The sequence below is a fragment of the Desmodus rotundus genome, chromosome 7, assembly GCF_022682495.2.
Source record: "Desmodus rotundus isolate HL8 chromosome 7, HLdesRot8A.1, whole genome shotgun sequence".
In the NCBI taxonomy this organism is placed as follows: domain Eukaryota; kingdom Metazoa; phylum Chordata; class Mammalia; order Chiroptera; family Phyllostomidae; genus Desmodus; species Desmodus rotundus.
Window position 1 is genome coordinate 134081378 of NC_071393.1, and position 16526 is coordinate 134097903.

The 16526-nt window shown below is 47.3% G+C and overlaps 1 protein-coding gene across 1 annotated transcript in view; it reads left to right on the top strand.

Moving 5' to 3' along the window:
• Positions 1 to 2037: 2037 nt before the first annotated feature.
• The window catches only part of EVL (Enah/Vasp-like), a 122405-nt gene continuing 107916 nt past the window's right edge, over positions 2038 to 16526 (top strand). The window contains exon 1 of the mRNA XM_053927549.2: positions 2038 to 2520. Coding sequence (XP_053783524.1) covers positions 2516 to 2520 — 5 coding nt within the window. The 5' untranslated portion in view covers positions 2038 to 2515. The remainder of the gene's footprint in view (positions 2521 to 16526) is intronic.

Here is a 16526-nt window from a genome sequence, read left to right on the forward strand (position 1 = left end):
TCTTCGGGAGCTTGCTTTACGCTGATCCTCGGCAGTGCCTGCAAGACAGATTTAGGAGTCCCATCTGTCGAATGAGAACGGAGACTCGGAGAGGTCTGCGAGCTAGGTTAGAATGTGGAGCTCTGCCTTCCCAGCATCCTTGGCTGAGCCAGCCAAAGGTCTTAGACAAAGACCAGCACCCATTCATGGGGAAAGGGGCTCAGCTTAGGGCACAGTGGCCCCTACCTGTTCTCCCTGGCTCCTGCTGCTCTGAGGAACACACATCAGGTGCAAGAAAGGACTTCTCCGGGAGCCCACGCAGCTAATTCACGAATTCACTCAGTGATGCTGGGCCAGTCACTTTCCCTTTCTCAGTGTTCTGTGCTCCCCCACCCTGCACCAGGAAAAGGACTTGCAGGTCCCTTCCAGCATCAATAGCCTCTGATCCCCTTAAAAGGAATGTGGATGTCTGTTGTTCCAGGGGATTGGTAGTTAGCAGGAAAGTTAGATGGAGGTGGGGAGGTGTATGTACCCCTTACCTTCGGTACTAGTGTTCTATAGCAAATCTGCCATCAACATTTCCCAGCAAATCTTCTTCCAGCTATAGGATAGTAACAACCTGTCTGACTCCAAAGTAGCAGGGGAAGTGCTTGATCTGAAGGTCAGAGTGGGCCACATGCTTCACTAAACCAGGCTGGAAATAAACAGGCCAATACCCCAGGAGTCTTCTCCCAGAACTTTGATATGCACTGGCCAGGGGTAACCCGTTGCTTCAGAGCACACCGGAGGTCACCGACTGACCTGGGGCTTGTCCATTTTCGTAATTTTTAGGGTTCAACAAGTCTTTTCTGTAGTAAAAAGACCGATTTTGACCCTAGGAGGAGAGGGACAAATCAGGTTAGGAGGGGCAAAACCCCTTTGGGGCTGAGAACAGGACTCTAGGGACCCAAGGTGTCCTTTGAGTCTGAAGACTTAGGCTCAAACAAATAGGAGAAGGAAAGTGGACCTGTGACAAGCAATCGCTAAGGAATTCTGTCAAGTGGATGGTGAGGGAGGGGCATAAACATGCAGAAGCCCAACCTGCGACACCTGAGAACGACATTCAACCGTAGAAAGTGAGAAGGGATGGGTGCTAGGATTCTGACTCAGAAAAACACTGGTGTGAGAACTGGCTCCCCCACTTCCTGGGCAAAACCACATCACTCACAGAGCTCCTTCTCACTCTGTGCCAGGAGTGAACTAGCAACCTTTCGCTGCCCACCTGCTGGAGCCAGGCACTCTCAAACGCTACATAGGCTCTTGTTAAAAGGTAGACATGATTTCAACGTTGCTATGACAGAGGGGAAAGGGAGTTAATAGTGAGAAAGCACAAGGACTATGTCTACTTAGACATGGGGCGTGCGACTCTAAGGGTTTAGGTTTTCCAGCCAGCAGTGAGGATAGCTAACCTCTAGGAGGGATAGGGCTTTAACAAGCAGAGAAAACCTGGACGACCTACTCTGTTCTGTGTTTGTGGATGGGATTTTTCACAGGTTTTGTGGCGTTAGGCGGGGGGGGGGGGGGGGGGGGGGGGGGGGGGGCTCTTGGGCCGGGGGAAATCCTTCAGGTGCCGGGATTGCCCCAAAGCTGCGACTCCCGGTCCCAGCCTTAGCTCTTTATTGACAAACAGAGTCAGGAGTCGGTGACCTCGACACCCCTCGGATCCAGGTTGCCCACAGCGTCCGAACAGGCGGGACGCACTGCAGGACCGAAGGAGGGGTAATCCTCTGGCCACCACGCACAGACGATCGAGAAGTCATTGGCCTCCACTTGTACAGGGGGGCGCCCAGCGCTGGGAAGGGCCCAGCGTTCCAAGTGTCGGCCCAACGCCCCACTCCTTTTAGACCCGGTCGCACCCCTGGCTCCTAATAACCCCACGACCCTCCCTCATAAGCCCCGCCCCCTTCTAGAGGCCACGCCCCCATCGCGCGCCCTCACCATAAGCCCCGCCTCCGTATCCTCTCACGGCCCCGCCCCCTTGAGGCCCGCCCCACCCCTCACAACTCTCGGCTCCCAGCTCCTGGAGGCGCGGGCTGTGGGGCTCCGCGCCTTTTGTGTCGGGCTTGGAACGCCGCGCGCGCTCTCTCCTCGGCGGCCGCGGGCTGAGGGACGCACGCGCGCACCCCACCTCAGCGGGCGGAGGGACGCACCGTCAGTCTCGGCCCTTGGGTTGAGCTCGCCCTCCCGCTTCCCCGTCAGCGGAGCCGGGGGTCGCCGCCCCCTCCCCTCCTTCCACCTTTCCGGGCGGCGCGCGCACACGCCGGCCCGGGCACGCGCCCGCCAAGATGGCAGGGGCCGGGGCCCAGCTGTCAGGCGCGGCTGCCGCAGCCCTTCCCCGCAGCTAGCGGCCCGGACGCCCTCCCCGAGAAGATGAGCCCCCGCTGTCCCCCGCAGCCCAGCGAGACGCGGAGCCGCCGCGCCCGGGGCCGGCTCCCCCGCTAACGCCCCGCGCCCCGCGCCGCGCGCCCGGCCCCGCGCGCCCGCCCCGGCAGTGACAATGAGGTGAGCCGCGCGGGCGCCTGGGCGAGGAGGGAGCACGGCGGGCGGCGCGGGGCTGGCTTCGGGGGAGTCGTGGGGGCGTCGAGACCGGTGGGAGCGCCCGGGGGTGTCGCGATGGGGGGCGTTCTGGAGGGAGCGGGCGGCGCCGGCCTCCGCAGGCTGTGGGAGGCACTTGAGGGGGCCGGGGGCCTGCGGGGTGGGGCGACACCCTGGGCAGGTGTGGCCGCGCCCCGGCCGCGCGGTGGCTCACGATGGCCGAAGCCAGGATCGGTGCCTTGCAGCCCGGAGGAGGCCGGCCCGAAGCCTCTCTGGCCTCCGTCTCCAGGGCTCTGGCGCTGGGCGAAGGCGCCCCCGTGCCGGGGCTCAGAGCCGCGTTTGGGTTTACTTGTGAAGTGGTGCTTCCCTTCCATCTGGAGCTGCGTGCCGCCTTCCTCTCCCCTCCTCGCCCCTCCTCGCCCCCCTTCTCCTTTCTTTTTGCACGAACGCACCGCCCCGTGCCAGAGCCCCCAGCCAGGGGTCTGGTGGTCGTGCGGCCAAGAAATGGGACCTCGCCAGCGGCCGGGAATTCCCGCTCCAGAGGGAACCCAGGCCTGCTTTGGGGAGATAATCACTTCCTTGCCTCTTTTTCGGTGTAATTGCCTTTCTAAACACACATACCATAAAAACTATAGAGCCTGCAGTACCACGTTGCCTGTTTTGTGAACTTTATTCAAATGAATCTATATTCTTTTGTGTCTGGCTTCTTTCACTCGCGATGTTTTTGAAAATCATTTATTCTGTTGTAACTGCTGTTCATTTTTATTGCCTGATAGTTTTGCGTGGTATGAATACACCCCAGTTTCGCCATTCCACTGTTGGTGGACGTTTGGATTGCTTCTAACACTTGGCTGTTATTACTCATGTGTCTCCTGGTGCACTCGGTTTTTGTTGGGTGTATACCTAGTGGTGGAATTTCTAGCTCAAAAGATGCGCGTTATCTTTAACGTTAGGAGCTAATACTGTTCCTGGTTGCGGAAGTGTTTGTACCGATTGACACCCCCTGCAAGTGTGAGAGTTCCTGTGCGCCACATCCTTGGCTGCACTTGGTTGTGTTGGTCGTAAATTTTAGCCATCCCGGTGAGTGCGAGGTGGTTTTTAAACTGCGGTTTCTTGCTGATGAATGAGGTTGAACATCTCTTCCTTGTTTACTTGGTATTCTCTTTTATGAAGTGCCTCTTCAAGGGTCTTGCCCAGTTTTCTTTTGAGGTTTACATGCCTTTTTCTTCCTAATTTGTAAAAGTTCTGTTTGCAGATCAAGAAGATAGTTGCCTTAACATCTGCACATCTTAATGTTTTGCCATTCAAATTCAGATCTGCAGTCTCCTTGGAACTGATTTTTGTGTAACTTGTGAAAAAGGGGTCAAGCTTTATTTTTTATCTGCACCCCTTATTCAGCACTGTTTATGGAAAGGGTCATCTTTTACCCATAGCTCTGCAAGACCACGTGTATCGTCTTCCGTTTGGGGTCATTTCCTTTCCGCCTGAAGAACACCCCTTAGAACTTCTTTTTTTTTTTAAGGTTTTAATTTATTTACTTATTTATTTTTAGAGAGAGGGGAAGGGAGGGAGAAAGAGAGGGAGAAAAACACCAGTGTGTGGTTGTCTCTCACATGCCCCCTACTGGGGACCTGGCCTGCAACCCAGGCATGTGCCCTGACTGGGAATCGAACCGGCGACCCTTTGGTTCGTAGGCCGGCTCTCAATCCACTGAGCCCCACCAGCCTGGGCTGCCCCTTAGAATTTCTTTAGTGAAAGTCTGCCGGTGACAGATTCTTACAGTGCTTGTTTGCAACTGTCATTATTTGTCCTTCATTTAAAATAAAAACAGCTTTATTGAAATACAACTCATACTATAAAATTTACCCATTTCAAGTGTACAGTTCCGTGGCTTTAGTAATTGCACAGAGTTATAAAACTATCACCACAGTCTAATTTGAGAACATTTTTATCCATTCCTGATTTGCCACTGTTTCCTTTAGCTCTCCAAAGATATCTCATTATCTCGACTTGAATTGGTTCTGTTGGGAAGTCACTTGTCTGAAGTCTGCCTTTTTTCCAGGCTGCTTTTTAAATGTTTTCTTTGTCTGTGGTTTTCAGCAATTTTTTAAACATGTAATTAGGGTTTTTAGGACTTCTTGATCTGTGGCTTCGTATCTTTCATTATTTTGTGACGTCATCACCCATTAGTACCGCAGACACTGCTTCGGCCCTGTCTCCTCTCACCGATCCTCCTGGGACCACAGTTCCCCGGGTCCGAACACTTTCCCGTACGTTCTGTGTTTCTGTCTGCCCTTCGTTCTAGCACTCGCCCTTCACTCTCTCTCCTGCTGTGAATAATCTGCCATTAAACTTGTCGATTGAGCTTTTATTTCAGTTATACAGTTTTTATTCTTTAGTTTCTACTTGTTTCTCATATTATAGTTTCCAGTTATCTGCTGAAGTACTCAATCTTGTCTTTTACCTCCTTGAATACAATGCATATAATTATCTTAAAGTTTGATACGGCAGTACCTGTGAGTCATTTCCAGTGTTTGCTTCTGTTGGTTTTGATTCATATTTTTCATATTGCCTTGTCTCCTTAGGTCCCTAGTTTGTTTGTTTTTTAATTGCATGCTGGACATCTTATTTGCACAATTGTTTAGAAATAATTTGAGGCCTAAGAGGATGTTTTTCTCTTTTGGAGATAACTTGCATTTGCTTTTGTCGGGCAAGTGGGGCACTTAGGTCCTGGAGGCAGTTTCAGACACTAAGCTGCTTCTGAGCTGAGCCGCAGCCCCTGTGAGAGCCCGCCTGCCCTGCTGCCCCTTCCTTACAGGGTCCAGCTGTCCACCAGTGCCTCCCGCCCCACCCCCACCAGGTTTTAGCTCTTATCCCCAGGACCAGTGGGAGTGGGCCCAAAGCAGAGCCCCTGGCACGCCTTCCCTCTCCCAGCCTCCAGGCCGTGGTTTATCCTGTTTTTACCTGCTTTTTAGTTCTCTTGAGCTGGAGGAGTGTTCAGGTTTACTTAGTCCGGGGCTCCCTGGTGTTTGCGTTTTGAGGGGCACTTGGAGCCAATCTGCAACTCTGGAGATTTAAGTTGCCTCGTTTCCGAAGCTGTGGAGAATAATGTTCCCTAATTTCTTGTGTTCTGTTGGAACTACATTAAGTTGTCTCTGTCTTTGGAAGGCTCTGGAATCAAAATAATTTGAAGAATAAATCTTTAATTCCTCTTAACATATAATTAACTGAAAGTATGGCAATTTAATCCAGATCATTACTGTAAAGCAGCAATTTTCAACCTTTTCCATCTCATGGCACGCATAAAGTAATTACTAAAATTCTGAGGCACACAAAAAATATGTGTTTTGCTGACCTGACAAAAAAATAGGTACAATTTTCATTTATTCACACCGGAGGGCTATTCTTATGTTGACTGTTGTCATTTTTTATTTGACAATCTGTTTACCATAGTGTCAAACTCATTTTCAACGGGAGCCACATCAGCCTCGAGGTTGTCTTCAAAGGGCGGAATGGAATTTCAACTCTTTAACGGTTAAGGAGCAGTTCCATTTATGCAGTCCTAAAGTGATTTCGCCCCTTCGAAGGCAACTGCGAGGCTGACGCGGCCCCCGGTGAACATGAGTTGGACACCCCTGATTTAGTCAGTACCCCTCACTAAACGGTCAGGTAGCGCATGTCTGAAAAATTCTTGCAGCACACTGGTTGGAAATCGCTACTGCAAAGCGAAGGATTTTAGAAGTGGGTGCTTTCCTCTCTTCTTTCCATATTTATTTTTTTCTCGTTTTGATTTCCTTTGTCATTTATTCGTTAAAAATTACCCTTTGCCTTGTTCTCTTGAGTATGGACGGTTTTGATCAACAGTAGTGGAATAGCATTCTCAGATCCCGTTCTTTTGGATCCGATTTTTAAAAAAGACATGGGCATAGAAATGAAAGTTCTTATATGGTTTTTTCAAAATGAGTCATTCAGTTCTTTTTTCCTCAAGTCATTTGTTTTTTACACAGATTTTTTTTTAAATGCTGCTGACAATTTAACATGGTTTTCTTTTACAGACTCTTTATAGTTAAACACCTATGTAAGTGTATTTACGTGGACCTCAAGTACTTGAGTTTTGCAAATGGACCTAAGTAAGTCAAGAGGGTCTATTCATTATGCCTGTTCGTTACGTCTGTTCTCAACTCATTTGATTTGGATACACATAAACAAGCAACTTGGTTCATCCATGAAAAACACTCCTTTTTCTTCAGTTCTGAATTCTTAAAATGAAAATAACACACCATTTTACTTAGATAACCTCATCAGAATACCTAGCCATGACCTACTGGTAAAGGTCTGGGAGGAGATGCCTTCTAACCGATAAGCTGACCACTTGAGGCGGCGGTTAGCCACCAAGTCCTGTTGACCAGTCACTCAGATGCTTCAGGCTGTGTCTGAGTTTCTCTTCACTTTCCAGTCTTCTGCCTGATTTTTTTTCTAACAGACTTTAATGTAAGAGCCCTTTTTCTCTCACAGGCCCTAATGTGTAATATCGTCTTTCAGAAATCAGTTTTTGAGGGCTCACTGTTGCCTGGTCCTGGATTATATGGGTGAGGAGGTGGAAGGAACCAGACCTCTCCCCGCCCCCCAAATGCCACCCATCCCTAAGAGATTTACAGAAATGTGCTAGATCCCTTTCTGCATCCCTTTCCTGCCTAAGCAGACAAACAAACAAACAAAACAACCCACATGCACAGCGTGCAGCATTTCTGTGCATAAGCGATAGTCGTCTGTCTGCTGGGAACAGCCTCTTCTGTGAACAGTCCCCTATCTCCCTGTTATCTTTTGAAGGTTTGGTACATAGAAGTTTGAGGTTTTTATGTCATTAAATCATTTTCTTTGTGACCTTTCCCATGATTTCTTATGTTTGTGATAGCATTCTAGAAGTTTGGTTACATATTACCTTGTTTTTCTGTTTTATATGTATGAATTTGTTTAAGTTATTCGTCAAATTGGAATATGAGCTGAAGAGCAGTGTTACATTTTTTTTTCAAAATTTCTGGTCAGGTACTTGACTACGTCAGTAAATATATGGCAGAGATACCAGCCACGTTTTCTAAGTTGAATGGCAGTACAAACATCTGGATCCCAAAATCCTCTGTAGGGGTGCATGGTTGCAGCTGGTAACATCGAGTGTGGATCACCTCCAATCCTCGGAAAGCTTGCCCGCCGCCATCAAGGCCAGCCTTGCACGTGGAAGGCAAGGCGGGACCAGCATCTCCCAGGTCTGGTTACCTGCCAGGGAACCGCCCCTTCTGGCCCAAGGGCACTTGATCAATCTTGGAGTAACACAGAATGCAGGGTGATGGCAGGGCACAGTACAAGATACACGGGCACAAACACAGCCCTTGTTTTCACCGGTAGTCTGCACTAACTACCACAGCTGGGCCCAAGTACATTCCTGAACTTAGTGCTGCAGAATGGGGCAGGGGAGCGTTTCTCCAGGTGCCCTCAGAAGTCATGTTAGGCAGACCCGCTCTCGGGGCTGTGGGACTTCTGTGCGTGTATCTTTCTAGGCTGTCGACCTGTTTGCAGGCCAGTGCCATTACCATAATTACCTTGTGGATGATGATTTTTTAATTAGAGCAACTTTATCCTTTCATTCAAGTGATGGCATTTTGAATTTTACTTGTTTGGTAGTTTTGTTTGTATCTAGTTGTGTAAACTAGATACACAACTAGACCTACTTTTATGATTATACATAAATAAGCTACATGAAAATAAATTTTATCAGCATTGTTTCCTGTGAAGATTTCTTTCCTTTAAAGGGAATATGTATACTCTGAACCTGGCAGAGGATGATAAGCTTGATGACTCTCAGTTGTGGAATGACTGTATCAGAAGTGCTGCTGCCCTGGCTGGTGTGGTTTAGTGGATTGAGCGCCGGCCTGCGAACCAAAGGGTCGCCAGTCCGATTCCCAGTAGGGGCACACGCCTGGGTTGCTGGCCAGGTCCCCAGTTGGGGGTGTGCGAGAGGCAAACACACATAGATGTTTCTCTCCCTCTCTTTCTCCTTCCCTTTCCCTCTCTCTAAAAATAAATAAATAACATCTTTAAAATAAATACCAACATTGAAAAAAAGTGCTGTAGTAATGTGATGGTATCTTGGAAAGCCTGTCCAGCTGACACCAGTGTTGACTCCAAAACGAGAAGATCCCCATAGAAATAATTTCTGGTGGCAATTTTCTCTCACTTAAAAAAAAGTATTTTTCTCATTTAAATGGACTGTATGTGCAATGTAGAGAATTTAAAAGCATAGGTGTGAAGAAACAATAAAAATCAGCAGTGAGGATGTAAACTAAACTCACTGTGGTAATAATCATTCCACAGTATACGTAGCTCAGATCATTGTGCTGTACACCATAAACCTATACCGTGTTGTGTGTCACTTATATATGAACAAAACTGGAAAAATTAAAGTTGCCACTTTTTTAAGGATTTTATTTTTAGAGAGGGGGAAGGGAGGGAGAAAGAGAGGGAGAGAAACATCAATGTGTGGTTGCCTCTCGTGTGCCTCCTGCTGGGGACCTGGCCCACAACCCAGGCATGTGCCCTGACTGGGAATCGAACCAGCGACCCTTTGGTTCACAGGCCGGAGCTCAATCCACTGAGCCACAACAGCCAGGGCTAAAGGTACCACTTTTTAAAAATCAGTATCAATCCTGCTGGTTAGGGATAATCGAATAAAATATGTGCTTTAGTTTCTTTAATTTTTCCATGTCTAAGTGTGACATTCTTGCGAACCTGATATTGTGCTATGCATTCGTATCAGACATTTCACATGTAGCAGCTGTGCATTTCCCTGTGGTAAATATTCCTTGAAAACATTTAAAATAGTTGATTAATACTCTATAACATTGTATATCATAATTTATTTACCATACCCCAGTTTTAGGACAGTGAGCATGTTTGTAGCATTTCATCATTGAAAATGCCATGATAATAAATCTTTACGTACATAAATCTTAGGATGCCTCCATCTTTGATTATCTTCTTAAGGTAATTAGCAAAATGGTATGTAATACTACTGCTACCAAAGGGTATTGACATTCTTAAGGCCACTGATATATATTATAAGAATGTTAATTTTAAACAAAGAAGAGAGAAAGAGATAAAGTTAGAGAAAGGAAGTTTAATCCTGGAGTTAACTTGGAGACTCCTGCCCCCCACCCCCCAGAAAGAGAAAAGGCAGAGGAAGGACGAGGAAAGGACTCCGAAGACAGGAGAACGGCGTGGCTCCCTGTGCTCACCAGTAGGGGGAGCCCTGTTTCCGAGTCCTCCAGCTCCTGAGTGGGAAGACGGACTGTCTTTGTCTCCAAGGCTGTGCGAAAGACGTCTCCTCCGGGGTTAAGGCATCTGTGAATGAAGGTTGTTTGCTCCTTCCAATCCTCAGTTTTGCCCCCTGTATTCTAAGCAAGCTGGGTTTCAGAGTCAGACCTGAGTTCTGCCCCAGAGCAACTCGGTACAAGCTGACTGACGTCGAGCAGATTTCTTAGTGCCCTCAGAGGGAGTGAGGAGGTGTGCAGGAGGCCCCCCAGAGCAAGCTCTGGCTAGGGGAGCCTTCATTGTCCGGACAGATTCTCAGAAAACGTGTCTTCAGGGCTCTGCAAAGAGCTTCTGCTCCTCCGCAGGGTCTGTGAGGATCAAGTGAGCACACACGGAAGGTTCTTGGCTGGCAGTGTTCAGTGGGGGTTAGTTATCTCCCTCCCCCACCCCAGTCTACTGTGTCCCCATTGAGGTGGGCAGGCCCTGGGAAAACCTGGGACAATTCTGATTTCAAATATTCTGCCCTTTTGTCAGATCACTGTATAACTTATCTACCATATGTGATCATTTTTTGTTGTAGACGCCCGTTGCTATTGATGCTTCAACTTCTAAAAAAGATTCAGGGACATTCTCTCTAGGAGACATAAAACAGAACTATTGAAATAAAAACAGAACGGGAGGCACGCCATTTCGGGCCAGAGTATTTGGGTTAAGAAATGGTTACTGCAGTTGAGCATGTTTACAGTGAGTTCATGGAAGCCATGGTGAAAAGGGAAGCGCAAGCTGATACGTGTTTCTCATTCTGGAGCGGAGCAGACATGGCTTTGTGGGCTCCGGAGACACGTTGCCCGGTATCTGGAGAGACACTGGGCGGCTCACCTTCCCAGGGCTTGGATTGGCGAGGCTCTTTCTCACACCCCTTCTCCAGTCCTGTCCCCTTGTGATATGCTTGCCCTGGGTCCCTTCCTTAAAAGCTTCCGGCCCTTAAACATTCTCTAGGGCAGGGGTGTCCAACCTGCCACACGCAGCTCAGGATGGCTGTGCATGCAGCCCAACACAAAATCGTCAATTTGCTTAAAACATTGTGAGATTTTTTTGTGATTACATGCCACAATGTATTTAATGTGTCGCCCAAGACAACTCTTCTTCCAGTGTGGCGCAGACACCCCAAAAGGTTGGACACCCCACTGCTGGGCCTGCCCTCCACTCCAGCCTTGTTGGTGGGACTGTGTCTATTGCTCCGATCTGAGCGGACTGAAGTCCACCTCCTTCTCCTCTCACCCTGCTAACTTCTTAGCCTTCAGGTCTTAGTTCAGATGCCACCCTCAGGGAGGCAGTGCTTGGCCCCTCGCCTGGCTGAGGGCCCTTCGCTGTCATTCATCACTATGACATCTCATAGTTCCTTTCCGAAGCTGTGTTCGTAATTACTTATATCTTCTCCTGTCCTTCATGAAGGATTATGCTGTCTGGATCTCTGTTGGATCCCCAGAGCTTAGCACTGTGCCTGGCACTTGGTCGATGCTTAATAAATACTGATGCTGGCACCTGTACCCAAAATGGACAGTAAACCATGCCATTCATTCCTCGTGGCATGGGGCCTTCCAGGTCCAACATTCCAGGCAGTCACCCCCAGACGGTTGGAGCCGGCATCCAAGGTGAAAGCTGCTTCATTGTGTGCTTAATGGATTAATGTATCACTGGGGTGACCGAGCTTTTGTCTGTTGTTTCCATGCTGCTGCCACGAGACACGACTTGTTTGCTGATGGTGGAGGGATTTTTGTTCTGGGATTTCTTTGTAAGGACATCCTGTACTGTAACTCTCAGTGTCCCAGATGTTTCTCAAACCTTCATGTGTGCAGGGGCCACTGTGTGCACCGCCTTCTAAAATGCAGCTCCCAGGCCCTATCACCAGAGGTGGAAGAAGGCTTTTTAAAGTCTTTTTCTCTTTTTATTAATAGACTCGATATTTTAGAACAATTTTAGATTTACAGAAAAATTGAGCAGTTACTACAGAGAGTTCCTATGCCCCCTCCCACAGATACATAATAGTAACATCTTACTTGGTACATGTTTAAACTTAAGGAACTGATATCGATGCATTATTGTTAACCAAAGTCCATAGTTTATTCAAGTTTTCTTGTTTCCCTGCAGTGTCCTTTTTCTGTGCCAGGATCCCATCCAGAACACCACATGGCATTTAGTTATTATACCTCCTTAGACTCCTCTTGGATGTGATACTTTTTCAAACTTTCCTTATGTTTGATGACCTTGACTATTTGAAGGAGTTCTGGGTGGGTATATTGTAGGAAGCCCCTCTATCGGGATTTCCTTCATGATTTTCTCATGATTAGACTGAGCTGATACGTTTTAGGGAGAAGACCAGGCAATGAAGTGCCATTTATCATATCAGAGGGTAGATAAGACCACGTGATTTCTGACTGTTGATGTTGACCTTGACCGCCTAGCTGAAGTAGCGTTTGTCCGGTGTCATCACTATAAAGTTACTCATTCATTCCCCTTTCTATATGTCCTCTTTTCAAGAAAGTCACTCTTCACAGCCCGCATTTAGGGAGTAGAGAGTCACTGCTTCTTCTAAGGAATGCTTTTTACATTTTAATAATTAAGTGTTTATTTTTCTGTATATTAGAAAAATTGAATGTGTTAACTCCATGGCATTTTAACTGGGTTCCCCAGGTAGCTGTAGCCAAGACAAAGGCTCATGCGAGAGGAGTTTTAAGGGTACAGGACCTCTGGGAGCAGGGATGAGGGGAGGGAGTGGAGGGCGGGGAGGAAGAGCCGGTAGAGGTGATTATTATGGGTTAGGACCGATGTTTAGGAGGGAAAGGGAGAAGCATCTAGCCATAGCTGCTGTCTTCATATGACAAAGGATTGCCCCTCACCTACTGGTGTCCCCGTGTGGGTACTGAGAGGGCTCCCGTGGCATCCCCTGGGGCAGCAGGTCGGAAACTGGGCAAACGGGTCCCTCAAAGGTGGCTGGACTAAGAAACGGGAAAGGCAGGAGGAGCCGAAATGATGCTGAAGGGGTTCTTAGTGCATATGATTGTGAGGATATTATTACTAGGTAAAAAGTAAATAGATTTATTTTTATCTTTCGATCTCTTTACTCACCATTTCTTGCTGGAAAGTTTTCTACACTCCCAGATTCAATTCACCTATGTTTTTTTTCTGTACTTGTAGACATAGTTTTGTTTTTCTCAAACATTTACATCTCCAACCCATTTGGAATTAAATATGTGGTTTGAGGGCTGGAGCCAATTTTATCCTTTTCTATCTGCTGTTTTAGTTCTCCCAATGCCACTTACTAAAAATTCCTTTTTCTAGCAACACCCTTCTAGTCATTAGATGAGATGCTGTTATTATATGAGTCGTTTAATAAAGCCAGGTAAATCTTCACAATCAATCAATCAAAATTCCATTTTCTCTCAGTGTTTTGAGATGCTGTCTTTTGTCATACTTAATTAATTTGACCTATTTCTGGATTTTCCATTGTGTTCCATTGGTCTGTATGTATTCATGTGCCAATACCTCACTAAGCTCTGTAATATGTTTTAATATCCAGCAGGTCTAATACTCTTGTTATAGTGAGTTGATTTTAAAGAAAAAGATTAAGTTATAGCATTCACATTAAACATGACAAAAACCATGAATGACCACAGTTTGGTGTCGAGTAATTTAACCCAGAGAAGCAAATCCAGGCCAACATAATGTTGCCCCTTGGGGGAGAACCTCATTTATGACTTGATGTCTGTGGCTTTGGAATTTGAATCCCGGCAGGCATGGTGAGGCCAGAGGTCACCCACACAGGCACTATGACCTTCCAGGATCGGGTAATTAGGATGGCAGGGCACCTCCTACCCTTAGTCACCCTTCCCCCGAATCCTTAATGAAAGCACAGGATTTGGGGGGAGGTTTTTGACCTGTAAAAAAGTACTCATTTATAAAATCATAGAAAGTTAGATTCAGAAACTTAGACGTCCTCTAAGTTCAGCGGGCTCTACCCCTCACTGGGCGTCAGAAACTCTGGGTAAAGTCCTCTCCCTCTTCGCCCTCCCCGCAGCGCCACGGCCCTGCTCAGGGGTTCCATTCATCTGGGGTGAGGCGTGTTGTTTTGTTCTTTCTCAGCTTGTCTTTTTAAAGTCTCTGCGTTATTAAGTGTGCAGCCAGAGTTGAAGACGGCTGACCGAGGCCTGAGGTCAGGAGCAGGGCTGGTTTATTCGGCACTATAGTCTCGACACCTAGCAGCGAACCTGAATGCACTCTCTCAATCAGTGTTTGCTGAATAATGCACAGGTCCCTCACTTCTCAAGTAAGGAACTGGACAGACTCCAGAGGTCGCTCGCCAGAGGTCACAGCAGTGGGGTAACAGGGATGTGAAGCTCAGGTTTCCTGTCTCTCCGTCTGGTCTTCTTTCACTGTCCTCCATCCATGTTTTCCTCTTTCGTCATAGCCAGAGGTGGGCAGGGGCATTTGCTGTCTTGACTCCCACACTGGCCATTTTTATGACCTAGACCCCAGCTCCTACGCAGTATAGCAAAAACTTGGGAATGAGCTTTCGACTCTAGTAAGATAGTTGGACTAAGCTGAATTGCAGCCCAAGTTCAATGTCATCCTCTAGGTGGGGAGGGGATGGGAGAGAGGAGAGGGGGCACGGGCACAGGGAGACAACATTCCTGTGTGTCTGCTCTGTGAGCCTAGGGGTCTGCAGCTACTGCATCTCATGTTTTGAATGGAGCCCCACTTTCCCATTGCCAGCAGTAAAGCCTGTTAGATTGTAGATTGGAGTGCATGACGACATTACTTTTGATTAACGCTTTATTTTAATTGAGATTTTATGGTTTTCCATTAGTCAGCAGTAATCCCCAATCTCTGTCCCACACTCCAGATTGCTTCGTAGAGTCTTGATTTAGGTCGGTCCCTGGGAAAGACTCGGAAGTCAAAACTGCAAAAGTTGTAGAGACCAACTAGAATGACTTGTGTGGGAAAGCTCCCCTCTGGTTGTTTTAAACAAAGTTGTGTTAACTTTTGTTGGATTTGGGGATTCTACTTCTGGCAGGGGTTCATCAAGTTGTGTGGACCAGTCCTACTGAAAACAAGAGCAGGTGAAATGTTAAAAAAGATGATCAGCCCCTGGCTAGTGTGGCTCGTGGGTAGAGCACCGGCCTGCAAACTGAAAGGTTGCCAGTTCGATTCCAGGTCATGTTCCTGAATTGCAGGCTGGGCCACCAGTCTGGCATGTGAGAGGCAACCGATTGATGCTTCTCTCATACATTGGTGTTTCTCTCCCTCTCTTTATCCCTCCCTTTTCCTCCCTCTAATTAATAAATCAAATCTTTTTTAAAAAGAAAAGAAAATCAGTCTGAAGGCATAGGAGAGCTACATGGCAGAAAGGATTCGCAGAGCCAAGATCCAGGAAGAGATAGACGGGTAAGCCTGGCATTTGGCACCATTTCTTCCTATGAAGCCCTTGTCAGCGGAGGAGGTGATGAGGGCATCAGACAGGTTCTTCAGCCTGGCGAGGTAAAAACCAGTGTTCGGAACCCGCGGAGGAGGAGGAGCCCTGGTAAGCACCCCGGGTTTTCATAAGGGCTCTGTTTAGGGGCAAGGGTGAGCCAGAAGTCGCCTGGCCCTCTCTGGAACTGGAGTGCTGCTTTGAGTCATCTCAGTCTCTGATTATATTAAGGGCTCTGTGGTTGTGTTTGTCTCCCTGCCTGTCAGAGCGAAAGTAAGTCCTTTCTAGAGGAACCTCCGATTGTCTATAGAGTTTCATACACAGTGAGTGGCACTGTCAGAAATGATGAGATCTCTGAGAAGACGAGAACCCAAAGCCAGAGAAAGCATAGACAATAGTAGTGGACACAATGAAAGGATCAGCCTTGGATTGTAAAAGAACTTTGAATAATATGTTTAAGGAAATAAATTTTCTTGTTCACCACGGCCATCCCAGCTTAGAGGCTGACTGGAGTCCAGATACAGTGTTTATACTTTGTGGTGGACAAGTGTGAACAAGTGTGTCTGCCACTTGTCCTCAGTGTGTTTGCATGGTTGTAAACCTTTTGCTTAGTCCCATAGTGGGTAGCTTAGAGGTCAGGACAGGAGAGGAATTGGAGTGATGATCACTGGCTCTTAGACCTTCGAGCTAGAAGAGCCCCTGGAGGCCAATGCTTTGACCTTATTAAGCTTTTATCTTCAAGAGAAGTAAATGTGGTGATTGACTTAGGCAATGTTAACACATGTGGGTATTATTTTATATAATAAAGGTAGTGTTAAATATTTAATGTAAGCATAATTTCAGTAATTGCGAATTTTTAAAGTATAGACATCTGTATTATAAATACATTATTTATGTGTTTTCATGTATCATATCTGCTTAAATTTTTACTTGCAAGATATATATTGAATGCCTAGCATATGCGAGACAGTGGGGCTAGGGACAGGGCTACAGACAAGAGTGGGAGTTGGGCCTTAAGGAGTATAAAGCCAAGAAGGAGGTGCACAGGGCATCTGAGATGGAAGTGCCAGAACAGGGGCATGTACAACCCGGTCTGTATGTGTGTACATGTCTACGTATGTGTGCATTTGTATTTAGATGGGTTGATCTGCATTTGCGGTGGAAGAGGGCAGGGTTGTTATATTCTCTTCTGGGTCTT